The 19,648-nt window shown below is 46.9% G+C and overlaps 1 protein-coding gene across 2 annotated transcripts in view; it reads right to left on the bottom strand.

Moving 5' to 3' along the window:
* Window positions 1-19,648, bottom strand: part of LOC144000353 (uromodulin-like) — a 206,572-nt gene that overhangs the window by 131,899 nt on the left and 55,025 nt on the right. For both annotated transcript variants that reach the window (XM_077494143.1, XM_077494144.1), the window contains exon 7: window positions 8,763-8,940. In XM_077494143.1, coding sequence (XP_077350269.1) covers window positions 8,763-8,940 — 178 coding nt within the window. The remainder of the gene's footprint in view (window positions 1-8,762; window positions 8,941-19,648) is intronic.

Below are 19,648 nucleotides of genomic sequence, written 5' to 3'. Positions count from 1 at the left end.
CTCCCAGCATGTGACAACTTCAGCCATGCTTTTAGATTGGCTCCAGAGCTTATATATCCTCTCTTATTGGTGGTTTCTGCTCCCTATCGTCTTTGCACTGCCTGGGTTTTTAAATGATGCAACCTAGCTAATGACTTGTCCTTTTTATTCTACTACATGTGAGTGGTTTATTTTCTTGTCATGATTAAATTGATGTTATACACTATTGTGTTTCTTTGTACTGTGAGGACCAGTGGCGGCCCGTCCATTAGGGGGCAAACAAATGATGCCCCCCCCCCACCGTGTGTGTCCCCCCTGATCTACGTGCAGGGACATAGGATGCATGGATTCCAATGGGGTGTGTATTTTTTAAGCATGATATTAGAACCAGGAGCTTTAACCCCCCTAGCGGTAATCCCGAGTCTGGCTCGGGGTAGGAATATACTGATAGGAGCGGTAACCCCGAGCCAGACTCGGGATGGCTTCGCTGGATACAGGGAGGACACAGGGAGAGTTACTTACCTTGTCCCCTGGATCCAGCGATGTCCGCCGCGCTGTGTGATCGAGCCGTCCTCCGCTCGATTCACAGTGCCGAATGCCGCCGAGCTCAGTTCCCTGCGGCGTTACGGCGCACGGGAGCGGAGAACGGCGGCAAATTCAAAAAAGTCAAAACACACAAAACACACACAGCACTGTAATCTTAGGCCGTGTACACACGCGGGGACTGTTCGCCCAACTTTGTCCGTCAAACAGTTTTGGCAAACAGTCCGCTCAAAATTAGCATGGACGGACTTGCCCACACACGGCACTTTTTGAGTGGACTGTTTCAGCGAACTGTTTGCCAAACAGTTCGCTCAACTTTTGAAATGAACGGACTCGCCCACGTAAGGCGGAGGCAAGTCCGCCCATTTTGAGCGCGTGTACAGGTAGGCGGGGCCCGCGACGGAGACGTCGCGGGCACCGCCGCCTGGAATGGACTTAAAGGGGAAACCCAACGCCGAAAAAAATCGGCGTGGGGGTCCCCCCAAAGTCCACAACAGACCCTTGTCCGAGCACGCTACCCGGCCGGCCAGGAAAGGGGGGGCGAGCGAGCGCGCCCCCCCCTGAGCCGTACCAGACCGCGTGCCCTCAACATGGGGGGTGCCTTGGGGAAGGGGGGGCCGCGCGGCCCCCCCACCCCAAAGCACCTTGTCCCCATGTTGATGAGGACAAGGGCCTCTTCCCGACAACCCTGGCCGTTGGTTGTCGGGGTCTGCGGGCGGGGGGCTTATCGGAATCCGAAGGGGGCCCCCGGATACCGGCCCCCCACCCTATGTGAATGAGTATGGGGTACAATGTACCCCTACCCATTCACCTGTAAAATAAAAGTACCCAAAAAAAAAACACAACACACGAGAAAAAATATTTTATTGCACAGCTCCGGGGGTCTTCCGTCTTCGGGGGTCTTCTCGCCGGACTCCTCCGCTATCTTCGTGTAGCTCTTTTGCTAGCGGAGGAGTCCGGCTTTCTTCCTCCCCGCCGCCGGCCTCTTCTCCCGACTTCGGGGGTCTTGTCCCCCTCTTCGGTTCTTCTGCCGGGCCACTGCGCCTTCTTATAGCTCTTTTATAGGCGGTGGCCCGGTCTTCTGTCGCCGCTGTCGCTGTCGCCGTCGCCGCCTTCCGTTCTTCTTCTTCTTCTTGTTCTTCTTCTTCTTCTCCAGGAGATGTCGACACGACGCTCTCTCCGGCCGGAATGCCAGAGCCGCCCTGCGCTGCCACTTATATAGTGCCAATGGGGCGGTGTCACATGGTATATGTCACATGGGTTGGTGTCACATGGTGACCCCGCCCCCTTACGATGTCATAGTCCCCATGTGACATCAACCCATGTGACCAACCCATGTGACATATACCATGTGACACCGCCCCATTGGCACTATATAAGTGGCAGCGCAGGGCGGCTCTGGCATTCCGGCCGGAGAGAGCGTCGTGTCAACATCTCCTGGAGAAGAAGAAGAAGAACAAGAAGAAGAAGAAGAACAGAAGGCGGCGACGGCGACAGCGACAGCGGCGACAGAAGACCGGGCCACCGCCTGTAAAAGAGCTATAAGAAGGCGCGGTGGCCCGGCAGAAGAACCGAAGAGGGGGACAAGACCCCCGAAGTCGGGAGAAGAGGCCGGCGGCGGGGAGGAAGAAAGCCGGACTCCTCCGCTAGCAAAAGAGCTACACGAAGATAGCGGAGGAGTCCGGCGAGAAGACCCCCGAAGACGGATTCCGATAAGCCCCCCGCCCGCAGACCCCGACAACCAACGGCCAGGGTTGTCGGGAAGAGGCCCTTGTCCTCATCAACATGGGGACAAGGTGCTTTGGGGTGGGGGGGCCGCGCGGCCCCCCCTTCCCCAAGGCACCCCCCATGTTGAGGGCACGCGGCCTGGTACGGCTCAGGAGGGGGGGCGCGCTCGCTCGCCCCCCTTTCCTGGCCGGCCGGGTAGCGTGCTCGGACAAGGGTCTGTTGTGGACTTTGGGGGGGACCCCCACGCCGATTTTTTTCGGCGTTGGGGTTCCCCTTTAAGTTAATTCCAGGCGGCGGAGCCCGCGACGTCTCCGTCGCGGGCCCCGCCTACCTTCACACGCGCTCGAAATGAGCAGACTCCTCCGAGCGGGAACAGTTTGCTCATTTCGAAAGTGGCCTACACACGGGCGGACTGTTCGCTCAAACAAAGTTTCAGCGGACAGTTTTTCGGAATTTGCAAAAGACTTTGTCCGTTAAACTGTCCGCTGAAACTGTCCGCTGAAAGCCCACACACGGGCGGACTGTCCGCTGAAACACTGTTCAGCGGACAAAGTTGAGCAAACAGTCCGCCCGTGTGTACGCGGCCTTACAGATTACAGTGCTGTATTAAAAATTACACACCCCTTTGTCCCTAGTGGTCTGTGCAGTGCCCTGCATGCACTTTTATATTATAAATACTGTTTTTTTCTGCCTGGAATTTGGAGATTGCCCATGGCAACCAAAAAAGTGTCAATTTTTCAGTGTTTTAGGATTTGATTACATTATTGAATAATTTTTATTATTCTTTATTATATTATAAACTTTATCATACCCGGGATGTCTGCTAGACTCTGGTTTGAACAGATTTAAGAGCGTTATTCCTAAGAATTACAGGACTAAAAAATAAAAGCCAGATTCCGTGCAAAATAATTGTACCGCTTTCAGCACCTAATTCCAGACTGAATCATACCGCCAGGGAGGTTAACCACTTGAGACCCGCGCTATAGCCGAATGACGGCTACAGCGCGGATCTCCTTTTCCGGGACTACGTCTATTGACGTAGTCCTGTGCACGAGCGGCGCGCTCTGTGATCGGCGAGTCTATGAGACTCGCCTGATCACCGATCCGTGCAAGGGGTCGATCCCAACCCCTTATCACGTGATCAGCTGTCAGCCCCCTGGCAGTGCTCACCTGCCCCCTCATAACTATACATAATAAAAAATTAGTGCCCCCTGTCAGTGCCACCCAGCAGTGCCCATAGTGCCACCCAGCAGTGCCCACAGTGCCACCCAGTAGTGCTCAAAGTGCCACCCAGCAGTGCCCACAGTGCCACCCAGCAGTGCCCACAATCTGCCTCAACAAAGGTGCTGCACCCCAGTGCCACATATCCGTGCCCATCAGTGTCATCTACCAGTGCCCATCAGTGCCCAGCAGTGCCGCCCATCAGTGCCCAGCAGTGCCACCTATCAGAGCCACCTATCAGTGCCACCTATCAGTGCCCATCAGTCCCATCTATCAGTGGTACCTATCAGTGCCCATCCGTGCCACCCATCCGTGCCCATCTTTGCCCATCAGTGCCACCTTATCTGTGCCCATCGTTGCCCATCAGTGCCACCTTATCTGTGCCCATCTTTGCCCATCAGTGCCACCTTATCTGTGCCCATCGTTGCCGCCTTATCTGTGCTTATTAGTGCCGCCTTAACTATGCCTATCAGTGCCCACCAGTGCAGCCTATCAGTGCCCACCAATGCAGCCCATCAGTGCCCACCAGTGCAGCCTATCAGTGCCGCCTCATCAGCGCACTTCAATGAAGGAGAAAAATGACCCGTTTGCAAAATTTTATAACAAACTATTAAACATGATTTTTTTTTCTTTGCATCTTTTTTGGTTTGTTTAGCAAAAAATAAAACTCCCAGCTGTGATTAAATACCACCAAAAGAAATCTCTATTTGTGGGAACAAAATGATAAAAATTTCATTTGGGTACAGTGTTGTATGACCGCCCAATTGTCATTCAAAGTGCATCAGCGCTGAAAGCTGAAAATTGCTCTGGGACTGAGGGGGGTTTAAGTGGCCAGTAAGCAAGTGGTTAATTAGGTTCAAAAAAGGGTGGGCTTGAGGTGCCGAGCACTGCGCTCCGAGCCCACCCAGCTGTGTCACAATAGCAAATTCATTTTCACAATTGTAACACTGAATCTCCTCCAGGCCAATAAGGAAGTGGGTCATAAGACCCGTCAACCCCCGGAAGCTAGTCAAGATTTTTCCATCAGCATCCCCTCTATGTTTTCGGGGGTGTAACTTGAGAGACAATATGTTGCACATTTGGTGGACCTGTCCCAGAATACGTCAGTTCTGGCACAAGATTTTCACCTGAATCAGCAAATTATCTGACATCTCTGTCCAAATGTCCCCACTCATTGCGCTCCTTCATTTCCCCGTGGAGGGAGCACCCAAGAGTACACAACACCTTATTAACCCTTTCATGACTAAGCCTATTTTTGGCATTTGGTGTTTACAAGTTAAAATCCATATTTTTTGCTAGAAAATTACTTGGAACCCCCAAACATTATATATATATTTTTAGCAGAGACTCTAGAGAATAAAACGGCGATTGTTGCAATATTTTATGTCACACGTTATTTGCGCAGCGGTGTTTTAAATGCAACTTTTTGGGAAAAGGGACACTATCATGAATTAAAAACAAAACAAAACAGTAAAATTATCCAATTTTTTTGCATAATGTGAAAGATAATGTTACGCCGAGTAAATAGATACCAAACATGTCACACTTTATAATTGCACGCACTTGTGGATTGACAACAAAGTACGGCACCTAAAAATCTCAATAGGCGACGCTTTTAAAATTTTTTATGGTTACCAGGTTAGAGTTACAGAGGAGTTCTAGTGATAGAATTATTGCTCTCGCTCTGACGATCGCGGCGATACCTCACATGTGTGATTTGAACACCATTTACATACGCGGGCGCAACTTCCGTATGCGTTTTCTTTGCTTTGCGAGCTCGCGGGGACGGCAGGCACTTTAAAAAAAAAATTTAATTTTTTTAATTTATTTTATTTATTTTAAAATGACTAAATTGTTTTAAAAAATAAAATAAAAAATGTGATCACTTTTATTGCTGTCACAAGGAATGTAAACATCCCTTGTGACAGTAATAGGCGGTGACAGGTACTCTTTATGGAGGGATCGGGGAGTCTAAAAGACCCCCCACCCCTCCTTCACACTTCAATGTATTCAGATCACTGAAAACAGCGATTCTGAATACCGGATATTTTTTTTAAACCGGCGCCATTGGCAGCCGAGTAAACGGGAAGTGACGTCATGACGTCGCTTCCGTCTTTACTATGAGGAGACTGGAACGAAGCCGATTGCGGCTTCGTTCCATCTCCTCCCCGGCAGCCGGAGGCAGCGGAATGTGAATCGGTGCTCCCGATCGAGCGGGAGCACAGGTAACAGTGGCGGGAGGCGGCGGGAGGGGGGACGTCCCCTCTCGCTCCTCCGACATAACAGCTGAGCGGCTTTTAGCCACATCGGTTGTTATGGCTGGAAAGCCAATCACCTGCTGAAAAAAACGGTACTGGGATGATGCCTGCAGGTGCGGGCATCATCCCGGTATACCCCCCGGAAGCCAAGTACGCACATCTGCGTACGCTCGGCGGGAAGGGGTTAACTTTATCGTCCTGGGAGCCAAGCTTACACTTGCCAAGGCTTGGAAACAACCTACTGTTTCAACCCTCCTAGCCAAAAGGAAAATCTCCTGGATTATGAATCAGGAAAAGAAGTGTACTCCTGGGTCGCTCGGACAAATTCAAAGCCACGTGGGAACCTTGTGCAACATCCGTGGGAATTGCTCTTTCCCATTGACCCTGAGTAGAACAGGGTTCCGTTCATCGCCCCCCTAGTGGACTCCTGTCAGAGATACCCTATCCCTCTCTCGTCTATTTCTTTCTTTTATCTTTTTTCCTATTTTCTCTTCCGTTCTCTTCTTTCTGCTGATACCTGAGTGTAGACCTTCAGTCAAATGAGCTTACTCCCAGACCAAGGTCAGACTTGCCTAGTTACTGGTCGAGTAGTACATAACTGGGCAGGCCAGATCCCGAATGTTTCCGAACTCTAGATGCGAGGAAATATACATCCTTGCTAGTTACTTTGGAATCTGTTGCTTCTCCTGGATGGTCTTAGAACTTTCTCTTAGTCATATGGTCCCCTAGCCCTGCTCCATGGTTTCATTTCCCCATGTTTTGGACCTGGCTAGTGTGTATACTCAGGTGTGTGCAGCTTTTTGTTACCCTTAACTCGGTGGGGGATGAGGGCTTCGGCCACAGCATGATCCCTTCTGGGGTGGCGGAGTACCGTCCCCCCCTTTATCACCCATTCAGCCTGGGTTTCGACTCGCTACACATTGAGACGTTTCCGGATGTTTAGAGACTCTGTTTTTCAGTTTACATTCCCCTTAGCGAAATATGTATAAGGCATGTACGACTCTGTTGCACTGCTCTGTTAACTCTACGGCCTTGTTGGTCGATTCAGGACTGATAATGCTTGTCATATCTTGTTTTATCCTGATGTACTACTGTTCTCTTTGGTTATGAAAATAAAATATATTGAAAAGAGACCCGTCACCCCATTGGCTGAAAGGAGATGCACGGAGGAGAGGAGTGAGAAGACTCATGAAGGGGAACCAAGCAGCCTGGAGAGAATCTGCCGCCGATCACCTTGCTGCCGGCGGGATGGGGTGAGTTTAGTGCCCCAACTCACTAACTGCCTGGAGGGGGGAGTGTGTGCCACCCATGACCTGGGTGGCCAACTGACCAGGGGGGATTGTCTGGGACACGACCAACTAGGGGGGTTGGCAGCTGGTGGATTGTTTGACACCCTCAAAAAAATAAATAAAAACAGCCACCACTGATGAGAAGGACCTATCTCACAATTTGTAACCAATCAGACAGTCCCTTAGCCCTTGTACACACGGTCGGAGATTCCGACGGAATGTGTCCTATCGGACCGTTTTGTCGGATATTCCGACTGTGTGTGGTCTCCATCGGACTGTTTCCGTCGGAATATCCGACGGACCAACTTTTCCAACTTGCCGGTAAAATTTTCCGACAAAATTTTCCGATCGGACATACTCTGATCATGTTACATAGTTACATAGTTAGTCAGGTTGAAAAAAGACACAAGTCCATCCAGTTCAACCTTAAAAACAAATGAATAAAATAAAAAATAATCATACAATCCCATATACCCAATTTTATGCCCACAATTGATCCAGAGGAAGGCGAAAAAAACCCCCAGCAGAGCATGATCCAATTTGCTACAGCAGGGGAAAAAAATTCCTTCCTGATCCCTCAAGAGGCAATCGGATTTTCCCTGGATCAACTTTACCTATGTTAGTACCCAGTTATATTCTGTACATTCAGGAAAGTATCCAGGCCTTTCTTAAAGCAATCTACTGAGCTGGCCAGAACCACCTCTGGCGGGAGTCTATTCCCCATTTACACAGCTCTAACTGTGAAGAAACCTTTCCGTACTTGAAGATGAAATCTCTTTTCCTCTAGACGTAAAGAGTGCCCCCGTGTCCTCTGGGTTGACCGTACAGAGAACAACTCAACACCAAGTTCACTATATGGACCCCTAATATATTTGTACATGTTGATAATATCCCCCCCCTTATTCTCCTCTTCTCAAGAGCGAATAAATTCAGTTCCTCTAATCTTTCCTCATAGCTGAGCTCCTCCATGCCTCTTATCAGTTTGGTTGCCCTTCTCTGCACTTTCTCCAGTTCCCCGATATCCTTTTTGAGAACTGGTGCTCAAAACTGAACTGCATATTCCAGATGAGGTCTTACTAATGATTTGTACAGAGGCAAAATGATATCTCTCTCTCTGGAGTCCATACCTCTCTTAATACAAGAAAGGACTTTGCTCGCTTTGGAAACCACAGCTTGGCATTGCATGTTATTATTGAGCTTATGATCTACCAAAACCCCCCAGATCCTTCTCCACTATGGATCCCCCCAGTTGTACTCCCCCTAGCATGTATGATGCATATTCTTAGCCCCCAAGTGCATAACTTTACATTTCTCAACATTAAACCTCATCTGCCACATAGTCGCCCAATTAGACAGAGCATTGAGGTCGGCTTGTAAATTGGAGACATCCTGTAAGGAGGTTATTCCACTGCATTCTATGTGTAGCTTACTCCGATGGACAAAGAGCCAGGCATGCTCAGATCAAATTCCTAGACCAAAGCTATTGGCTACTAGCCTGAATGTAGTCCTGTCCTAACGAAATAACGTCATCACATTATGTACAATTGGATTTCCCAACAACTTTGTCCGACCGTGTGTATGCAACAGTTTTGGACAAAATCCGACGGACAAGATCCAATGGATTTGGTTGTCAGAATGTCCAACCCGTGTGTACAAGGGCTTATGCTACACAGTTGTTGGAAGATCCAAAAGGAGATTGCAATGTGTGCGGCGAAACACTGAAATTCTATAATAATGAACTTACCATTTGGATCAGTCAAATTAAGAGCGAGCTTTTCATTTCTTCTGATCAGTAAATATGACAAGGAGGCTGTAACATTAAACACTGCAGTATATTCCTCAGTGACATCTATGTTGAGGTTCAGGATGCGAACAGATGAATTTAGAGGTTTAGACAATAAATATTTCAATGACCACAAAAACTGCAAAAAAAAAAAAAGAAAAAGAGAAATGTGATTTGCTATTTGAATAAACACAAATTGTTTTATGGGGTAAATGTGTTTATAGGTACAAAACCTCCTCTTTAGGCCATTAACCCTTTTACTGCCAGGTCGGTACAACAATGGGGGGTTTTATACAGAATCCGGCGTCTGCAGCCGTCGGGATTGTGTGTAAAACTGACAAGGAATACAGGACAGAGCTCTGGCAATGTAAAGAGTACAGAGCGCTGTCCTGTCAGCGGGGATGTGCCAGTTTCCGTTTAAGTATATTATTAAAAAAAATTTAAAAAAAATACAAATTTCAGCATATCATACTTTGTAGATGCTATAGATTTTGTGCAAACCAAACAATATGTGCTTACTGGGAATTTTTTTTTTTTTTTTTTACCAAAAATATGTTGCAGAATACATGTTGGCTTAAATGAAAATAATTTGATAAAAAAAATAATATATATATTGGATATGTTTAACCACTTGACCACCGGGCACTTAAACCCCCTTAATAACCAGACCAATTTTCAGCTTTCGGTGCTCTTACATTTTGAATGACAATTACTCAGTCATGCAACACTGTACCCATATGAAATTGTCGTCCTTTGTTTCACACAAATAGAGCTTTCTTTTGGTGGGATTTAATCAATTTTTTGTGCTATAAAACAAAAAAAGACAGAAAATTCTGTAAAAAAATGAATTTTTCTTCGTTTCTGTTATAAAATTCAGCAGATTGGTAATTTTTCTTCATAAATTTTGGGCAAAATTTATACTACTACATATCTTTGGTAAAAATAAGTACAAATTGGATATTATTTGGTCTTTGTGAAAGTTATAGAGTCCACAAGCTGTGGCGCCAATATCTGAAAATTGATCACACCCGAAGGACTGATGGCCAATCTCATTTCTTGAGACCCTAACATGCCAGAAAAGTACAAATACCCCCCAATGACCCCTTTTTGGAAAGAAGACATTCCAAGGTATTTAGTAAGAGGCATGATGAGTTTTTTGACGTTGTCATTTTTTCCCACAATTCTTTTCAAAATCAAGATTTTTTTTTCCTTTTTTTTTTTCCCACAAAATTGTCATATTATCAAATCATTTCTCACACACAGCATATGCATACCACAAATTACACCCCAAAACACATTCTGCTATTACTCCCGAGTATGGCGATACCACATGTGTGAGACTTTTACACAGAGTGGCCACATACAGAGGCCCAACATGCAGGGAGCGCCATCAGGCATTCTGGAGCACCCAGGACAATTCTGACATTTCTCTCCTACATGTAAAAATCATCATTTATTTGCTATAAAATTACATAGAAACCCCAAAACATTATATACTTTTTTTAGCAAAGACCCTGGAGAATACAATGGTGATTGTTGCAATTTTTTTTATCTTGCACGGTATTTGCGAAGCAATTTTTCGAACGCAATTTTTTTGGAAAAAAAAGTTTTGTGCATAAAAAAAACAAAACAGTAAAGTTAGCCCAATGTTTTTGCATAATGTGAAAGATGAAGTTACGCCGAGTAAATAGATACCTAACATGTCACCATTCAAAATTGCACACGCTCGTGGAATGGCGCCAAACTTCACTACTTAAAAATCCCCATAGGTGACACTTTAAAGTTTTTTACTGGTTATATGTTTTGTGTTACAGAGGAAGTCTAACGGGCAAAATTATTGATCTTGCTCTAACATTCGCAGCGATACCTCACATGTGTGGTTTGAACACCGTTTTCATATGTGGACTTGTGGACTTACGTATGCGTTTGCTTCTGCATAAGAGCACATGGGGACAGGGCCGCTTTATTTTATTTTTTTATTGTTCATTTTACTTTATTTATTTTATTTTGACACTTTTTTACCCAAAAATACACTTTTGATCACTTTTATTCCTATTATAAGGAATGTAAACATCCCTTGTAATAGGTATATGGCATGACAGGTCCTCTTTACAGTGAGATATGGGGTCAATAAGACCCCACATCTCACCTCTAGGCTGGGAAGCCTGAAATAAAAAAGAAAAACGATTCTGGCTTTGATCGTATTGGTGAGTCGGTAGAAGGACCGGAGGGCGGCGGGAGGGGAGGGACTTCCTCTCTCTCCTCCTGTAAGAACGATCAAGCAGCGGAACAGCTGCTGAGATCATTCTTATGCTGTAGGGAATTGCCGGCTGAAAAAGCTGATATCTGAATGATGCCGGTAGCTACAGGCATCATTCAGATATCCCCACACAAAGTCGAGGATGTCATATGATGGCTGGCGGGCAGGAAGTGGTTAACCACTTGAGGACCGCCGTATTGCCATTGTACGTCAGCACAATGGCACAGGCAGGCATAATCACGTACATCTACGTGATTGCCTTCCAGCGGGTGGGGGGTCCGATCGGACCCCCTCCCGCTGGTTACGGCGGTCCGATTCGGTCCAGGAGCGCTCCGTGATGAGGGGATGGCCGTTGGTTTTCGGTCACCCCCTCTGGATCGCTCCTGGCCAATGAGAAGCTTCCTCCCCTGTGTATTGTTTACACAGGAAGGAGGAAGTGATGTCATTCTCCTCGGGGCGGTCTTTTTGACCGGACTACGAGGAGAACAGTAAAAGTAAGTGTGCACCAACACTACACTGACATGTAGGTACACACAGGCACACAAACCCCCCCCGATCCCCCCCCCCCGATCGCCCCCCGATCCCCCCCCCCCGCCCCCCCTCCCCCCCCAGTCACAGTGTCACTGATTGCATTGATCATTTCTTTACTGATCAATGCATTCAGTGTCAGTTGTGACAGTAAAAACTGTCAGGACAGTTAGTGTTAGGTCCAGGGTAGCCCCCTATCACCCCCCAATAAAGATTTAACCCCCTGATTGCCCCTAGAGTTAACCCTTTCACCCCCTTTTGCCAGTGTCACTAAGCGATCATTTTTCTGATCGCTGCATGTGTCGCTAGTGTCGCTAGGTAGCTAGTTATTTTTTTAGGTTCACCGCCAGGTTTTTATATCGCTAGGTACCCCGATATACTACCCAATAATGTTTTTAACCCCCTGATTGCCGCTAGTTAACCCTTTCACCCCCTTTTGCCAGTGTCACTAAGCGATCGTTTTTCTGATCGCTGCATTAGTGTCGCTACAGTCGCTAGGTAGCTAGTTATTTTTTTAGGTTCACCGCCAGGTTTTTATAGCGCTAGGTACCCCGATATACTACCCAATAATGTTTTTAACCCCCTGATTGCCGCTAGTTAACCCTTTCACCCCATTTTGCCAGTGTCACTAAGCGATCATTTTTCTGATCGATGCATGTGTCGCTAGGTAGCTAGTTATTTTTTTAGGTTCACCGCCAGGTTTTTATATCGCTAGGTACCCCGATATACTACCCAATAATGTTTTTAACCCCCTGATTGCCGCTAGTTAACCCTTTCACCCCCTTTTGTCAGTGTCACTAAGCGATCGTTTTTCTGATCGCTGCATTAGTGTCGCTACAGTCGCTAGGTAGCTAGTTATTTTTTTAGGTTCACCGCCAGGTTTTTATAGCGCTAGGTACCCCGATATACTACCCAATAATGGTTTTAACCCCCTGATTTCCGCTAGTTAACCCTTTCACCCCCTTTTGCCAGTGTCACTAAGCGATAATTTTTCTGAACGCTGCATCAGTGTCGCTAGTGTCGCTAGGTAGCTAGTTATTTTTTTAGGTTCACCGCCAGGTTTTTATAGCGCTAGGTACCCCGATATACTACCCAATAATGGTTTTAACCCCCTGATTGCTGCTAGTTAACCCTTTCACCCCCTTTCACCAGCGATCACAGTATAAGTGTCACTGGTGACGCTGGTTAGCCAGTTAGTTATTTAGGTTCCCCGTCAGGTTTTTATATAGCGCCAGGGACCCCCATATACTACCTAATAAAAATTTGAACCACCTGATTGCCCCTAGTTAACCCTTTCACCACTGATCACCGTATAAGTGTTACGGGTGACTCTGGTTAGTTTGTTTTTTATAGCATTTTATATTCAAATCCGGAAGGCAGTGCTTGGTTTTCGGGGTCCCGTACGTGGCTAGGCTCCCAAAAAGTCCCCCACATGTGGTATCCCCGTACTCGGGAGAAGCAGCAGAATTTATTTTGGGGTGTAATTTGACTTCTGCCCATAGCATGTGTGAGCAATATATCATTTAGTGACAACTTTGTGCAAAAAAAAAAAAGTTTGTAATATTCCCGCAACTTTTGGCAAAATATAAAATATTCCATGGACTCAACATGCCTCTCAGTAAATAGCTTGGGGTGTCTACTTTCCAAAATGGGGTCATTTGGGGGGGGTTTTGTGCTATTTTGGCATTTTATGGCCTTCGAAACTGTGATAGGTAGTGAGGAGTTAAATCAAAAATTTGCACCCTTAGAAATCCTGAAGGTGGTGATTGGTTTTCGGGGTGCCGTGTGCGACTAGACTCCCAAAAAGTCCCACACATGTGGTATCCCCGTACTCGGGAGAAGCAGCAGAATGTATTTTGGGGTGCAATTCCACATATAACCATGGCATGTGTGAGCAATATATCATTTAGTGACAACTTTTTGTAAAAAAATTTTTTTTTTTTTTTTTTTTTGTCATTATTCAATCCCTTAGGACAAAAAAAATAAATATTCAATGGGCTCAACATACCCATCAGCAATTTCCTTGGGGTGTCTACTTTCCAAAATGGGGTCATTTGGGGGGGATTTGTACTGCCCTGCCATTTTAGCACCTCAAGAAATGAGATCGGCAGTCATAAATTAAAAGCTGTGTAAATTCCAGAAAATGTACTCTAGTTTGTAGACGCTATAACTTTTGCGCAAACCAAAAAATATTCGCTTATTGACATTTTTTTTACTAAAGACATGTGGCTGAATAAATTTTGCCCTCAATGTATGACTAAAATTTAGTTTATTCGATTTTTCTTATAACAAAAAGAAGAAAATATCTTTTTTTTTCAAAATTTTCGCTCTTTTTCCATTTATATCGCAAAAAAAAAAAAATCGCAGAGGCAATCAAATACCATCAAAAGAAAGCTCTATTTGTGGGAAGAAAAGGACGCAAATTTCGTTTGGGTGCAATATTGCATGACCGCGCAATTACCAGTTAAAACAGCGCAGTGCAAAATTGCAAAAAGACCTCTGGTCCTTAAGGTATTTATTGGTCCGAGGCTGAAGTGGTTAAAATGCATTTTTTTTAACACAAAGTTGTCCATTTATACAATATTTCTAACACATAGCATGTGCATACCAAAAATGACACCCCAAAATAGATTTTCCTACTCCTCCTGAGTACGGCAATACCACATGTGTGAGACTTCCACAGCCTGGCCACATACAGAGGCCGAGTACAGCCAAGAATGGCCGGGTATGGCCGAGTATGGCCGAGCATGGCTGGGTATGGCTGAGCATGGCCGAGCATGGCTGGGTATTACCGAAAATTGCAGGGTATTACCGAAAATTGCAGGGTATCACCGAGTATGGCTGGGTATTGCAGGGTATCACCGAGTATGGCTGAGCATGGCTCAGTATGGCTGAGTATTACCGAAAATTGCAGGGTATCACCGAGTATCGCTGGGTATTACCAAAAATTGCAGGGTATCACCGAGTATGGCTGAGTATTGCAGAGTATGGCTGGGTATTGCAGAGTATCACCGGGTATAGCTGGGTACTGCAGAGTATGGCTGGGTATTGCAGGGTATCACCAAGTATGGCTGGGTATTGCTGGGTGTTGTGATATGGCTGAACCAGAGTGACTCCATCTTTATAAGTTCATTTAAGATTAACTTGGGTTAACCTAATAGTTGGTTTACACTCTGTATTTGCAGACTGTGGCAGTTTCCCTATAAAGCATACATATAAGAAAATATAGCTTGCATAAGCAGTTTTATTCTGTACTGTCTAAATAAAGAAATTGTGTCACAATATGTCTGGGCCACATAACTCATGACTGTGACTCATGAAAGCAGATGACATAATTAATTATATGTAATGATATGTAATGTACACCTCTGTATTGACCACACCCATGTTCTATGCAATGATTGGCTGATAAGGGTGCATATGAATGAATGAAATACTTGTATAGCGCACAATGCAAACTGAATCGCCTCTAGGCGCTGTGGCGAGCTTTGATCATCTGCTAAAAGAGGAAGGTCTTGAGTTTTTTCCTAAAAGCCTGGTGATTTTCTTCCAGGCGGATGTTGATTGGTAGAGCATTCCATAGCCGAGGCCCTTGGACAGCGAATCTCCGATCCCCCTTGGATTTATACCGGGCTTTGGGCACAATGAGGAGGTTTTTGTTGGCTGATCGAAGACTGCGGTTTGGTGTGTAATGATTTAGTTTCTCCATTAGGTATTGCGGAGCTTCTCTATGCACGCATTTGTGGGTGAAGCAAAGGGTCTTGAATGTTATCTGATTTTTTTACGGTTAGCCAATGTAAGCTCCTCAGTAGGGATGAGCCGAACACCCCCTGGTTCGGTTCGCACCAGAACTTTCGAACGGACCCCACGTTCGTTACGAACATTAGAACCCCATTGAAGTCTATGGGACTCGAACGTTCGAAATGGAAAGTGCTCATTTTAACGGCTAATATGCAAGATAGTGTCCTAAAAAGGGTTTGGGGACCTGACTCCTGCCTCAGGGGACATGGGTCAATGCAAAAAAAAGTTCTAAAAACGGCCAATTTGGTGGGAGCACTGATTTTAATGACGATTAAAGTGAAAAAAAAAGTGAAATATTCCTTTAAATATGGTGCATGGGGGGTGTCTGTAGTATGCCTGTGAAGTGCCACGTGTTTCCCGTGTTTAGAACAGTCCCTGCACAAAATGACATTAAACGGAAATAACACCATTTAAAACTGCTTGCGGTTTTAATGTTATATCTGGTTCCTGCAATATGGTTGAAAATCATTCAGAAAAATGGCATGGGTAGCCCTCCCTGCCCATTACCAGCCTATTTGGGTCTTGTACGCATATTAAGGGGAACCCCGTACCCATATTAAAAAAAGGAAATGCGTGTGGCCCCCAGGCCCTATATACTCAGAACAGCAGTATACAGGCGGTGCAAACAAGACAGGGACTGTGTAGGTTTGTTGTGGTAAGTTGAATCTGTTTGTAATTTTCAACTGGTATATTTTTAAAGTGTAGCTCCAGTCAAAAAAACTATTTTTAAGCTTTTTGGAAAACATAGGGAAGGGTTATCACCCCTGTATAATTTGTTTTGTCGTCCATCTTTTTTCATCTCACTTGCTGTTGTCTCCTTGCGTTTGCAAGTAGGAGATGTTTGTAAGTTGGATGTTTGAAAGTAGGGGCCTGCCCTATATGCTCTGCAGAAATGGAGGAACAAGGTGTTGGTTTTGCCACAACATTGTAAGCCCTCAAAGTGACTCTTGGTGGGTGCTGGAGCGCCCTGCTGTGAACGATTATATCAAGAATTGTAATTACATGCCAGTGTTGAACAGTGGTAGAAAAATTGACCTTTGGTGGTTGTGGTGCTGGTGCCACAACACTATAAGTCCTCACAGTTACTCTGGGTGGGCACAGGAAGGGGCCCTCCTGTGAAATATTATATCAAGAATTGTAATTACATGTCCCTGTTAAACAGGGGCAGAAAAATTGGGCCTTAGGCACTGGTGCCATCACACTGCAACCTCTGCCATATACTCTAGTTTTATTGCAGGAATTAGCCCTGCTGCAAAGCATTGCATCAAAAATTGTACTTAAACGCCCCTGTTAAACAGGGGCAGAAAAATTGGGCCTTAGGCACTGGTGCTGGTGCCACCACACTCCAACCTCTGCCATATACTCTAGTTTTATTGCAGGAATTAGCCCTGCTGCAAAGCATTGCATCAAAAATTGTACTTAAACGCCCCTGTTAAACAGGGGCAGAAAAATTGGGCCTTGGGCACTGGTGCTGGTGCCATCACACTGCAACCTCTGCCATATACTCTAGTTTTATTGCAGGAATTAGCCCTGCTGCAAAGCATTGCATCAAAAATTGTACTTAAACACCCTTGTTAAACAGGGGCAGAAAAATTGGGCTGCTGGCATCACCCAGAACCAAAAATGTTCTTCCAACATATCAGTGGAGGAGGAAGAGGATAGACAATCAACATAACAGGACAGTCACTCAGCATCAGCATAGGCAGTCTTGAAGGGATTATTCGGTTACATCAGCTTCAGGTGCTTGGTAGCTGTGGGTGATCCAAGACTGATTAATCTTGATGAAGGTCAGTCGATCAACTGATTCGGTGGACAGGCGCACCCTGTGATCGGTAACAAAGCCACCAGCAGCACTGAAGGTGCGTTCCGAAAGAACGCTGGATGCAGGACAGGCCAGTAGCTCAATTGCATACTGTGCAAGCTCTGGCCAGTGATCCATCCTCAAGACCCAGTAAGCCAGAGGATTTTCGGTGGGAAAGGTGTCCAAGTCTGACCTTGCCCCTAGGTATTCCTGCACCATGTAAATTAGACGCTGGCGATGGGTGCTGGAACCAATCATACCTTGGGGCTGCGGACTAAAAAATTGTCTGAAAGCATCAGTCAGACGGCCACCTTCTCCACCGCTCCTTCTGACTGATGCCTCAGCAACACGTTGTCCAGGACCAGGAGTTTGTAACCTCCCAGTCTCTGGGAACGCGTTGCACAGAGCTTTCTGCAAGGCCTCCCGGAGATGTCTCATCCTCTGCTCCCTCTGCGATGGCAAAGGTCGGCAACCTTACCCTTGTACCGTGGATCAAGGAGAGTGGCCAGCCAGTAATGGTCCCTCTCCTTGATCCAAAGAATACGAGGATCCTTCCGCAGGCTTTGCAGGATCAGGGAGGCCATGCAGCGTAGGTTAGCTGAGGCATTCGGTCCGGAGACCTCTGGGTCACTAAGGACAACATGATCCACAGCTACCTCCTCCCAGCCACGTACAAGTCCACGTGTTTCTTGGGACTGTAAATCATCCCTATAAGACTGCTGCTGCTGATGCTGAGTGCCAGCCTCCACCTCCATGCTGACACAATCATCCTCCTCCTCCTCTTCCTCCTCCTCACCCTCTTCCTGTGTGATGGGTGGCACAGCAGGAACACTGTCTGGATAAAGGGGGCCTTGAGAGGCAAGGAAGTCCTCCTCTTCCTGCCTCTGTTCTGCCTCAAGTGCCCTGTCCATTATTCCACGCAGCGTATGCTCCAAGAGGTGGACAAGAGGTACAGTGTCACTGATGCATGCACTGTCACTGCTCACCATCCTTGTGGCCTCCTCAAACGGTGACAGGACAGTGCATGCATCCCTGATCATGCCCCACTGGCGTGGTGAGAAAAAACCAAGCTCCCCTGACCCTGTCCTGGTGCCGTAGTCGCACAGGTACTCATTGATGGCCCTCTGCTGCGTGTGCAGCCGCTGCAGCATGGCCAATGTTGAGTTCCATCTGGTGGGCATGTCACATATAAGGCGGTTCTTGGGCAGGTTCAACTCCTTTTGGAGCTCAGCCAGCCGAGCACAGGCATTAAATGATCGGCGGAAATGCACACAGACTTTCCTGGCCTGCTTCAGGACATCCTGTAAGCCGAGGTACCTGCCCAAGAACCGCTGCACCACCAGGTTAAGGACGTGAGCTACACAGGGCACATGGCTCAGTTGTCCCTGTCGGAGGGCGGAGAGGAGGTTGGTGCCATTGTCGCAAACCACCATTCCTGGCTTAACCTGGCATGGCGTCAACCACCTCTCGGCCTGCCCCTGCAGAGCTGACAAAACATCCGCCCCAGTGTGGCTCCTGTCCCCCAAACAAACCAGCGCAAGCACGGCATGGCATCGTTTTGCCTGCGTACTTGCATAGCCCCTGGAACGCCTACGGAGCACCGCTGGTTCTGAGGACAGAGCACTGGAAGAGGCCATGGAGGAAGAAGAAGAGGAGGGGGTGGAGGAGAGAGGTGTGTCACAACCAATAGTAGCATTTTGGAGGCGTGGTGGCAGAACAACCTCCAACACTACTGCACCTTGTCCTGCATCCTTCCCAGCTGCCAGAAGAGTGACCCAATGGGCCGTGAAAGACAGGTAACGTCCCTGTCCATGCCTGCTGGACCATGAGTCAGCAGTAATATGCACCTTACCGCTGACCGCCCTGTCCAGCGAGGCAAGGACATTGCCTTCCACATGCCGGTAGAGAGCCGGAATCGCCTTCCGTGAGAAAAAGTGGCGTTTGGGGACCTGCCACTGAGGAACCGCACATAGTACAAACTCACGGAAGGGGGCCGAGTCTACCAACTGAAAAGGCAGCAGTTGAAGTGCTAGCAATTTAGCCAAGCTAGCATTCAACCGCTGGGCATGTGGATGGCTGGGAGTAAACTTCTTCCGCCGGTCCAGCAGCTGGGGCAGGGACATTTGCCTGCTATAATCGGACGTGGATGTACCACTAGCAGAGTTCCCGGAAGCACTTGGCTGTGACACACCTAATTCTACACCTTCATTCCTCTCAGAGCAGGTTTCAGAGAGGACTGAAGGTCTAGTGGGGTTGGAGATGCCAGCTGATGAGGAGCAAGGAGAGGTCCGCTTTGTTCTTTGGTGTGGGTCTTTGAGGTACGCTTGCCAACGAGCTGCATGGCAGGTCAACATATGTCTGGTCAAGCATGTGGTGCCCAAGCGGCTGATGTTTTGGCCACGTGAGATACGCTTGAGACATATGTTGCAAATAGCAGCGGTGCAATCTGATGCACTC

Source organism: Lithobates pipiens, unplaced genomic scaffold, assembly GCF_037356315.1.
Source record: "Lithobates pipiens isolate NorthernLeopardFrog02 unplaced genomic scaffold, aLitPip1_a1.2 Scaffold_22, whole genome shotgun sequence".
In the NCBI taxonomy this organism is placed as follows: Eukaryota; Metazoa; Chordata; class Amphibia; order Anura; family Ranidae; genus Lithobates; species Lithobates pipiens.
This window is presented reverse-complemented; position numbering and strand designations above follow the sequence as displayed.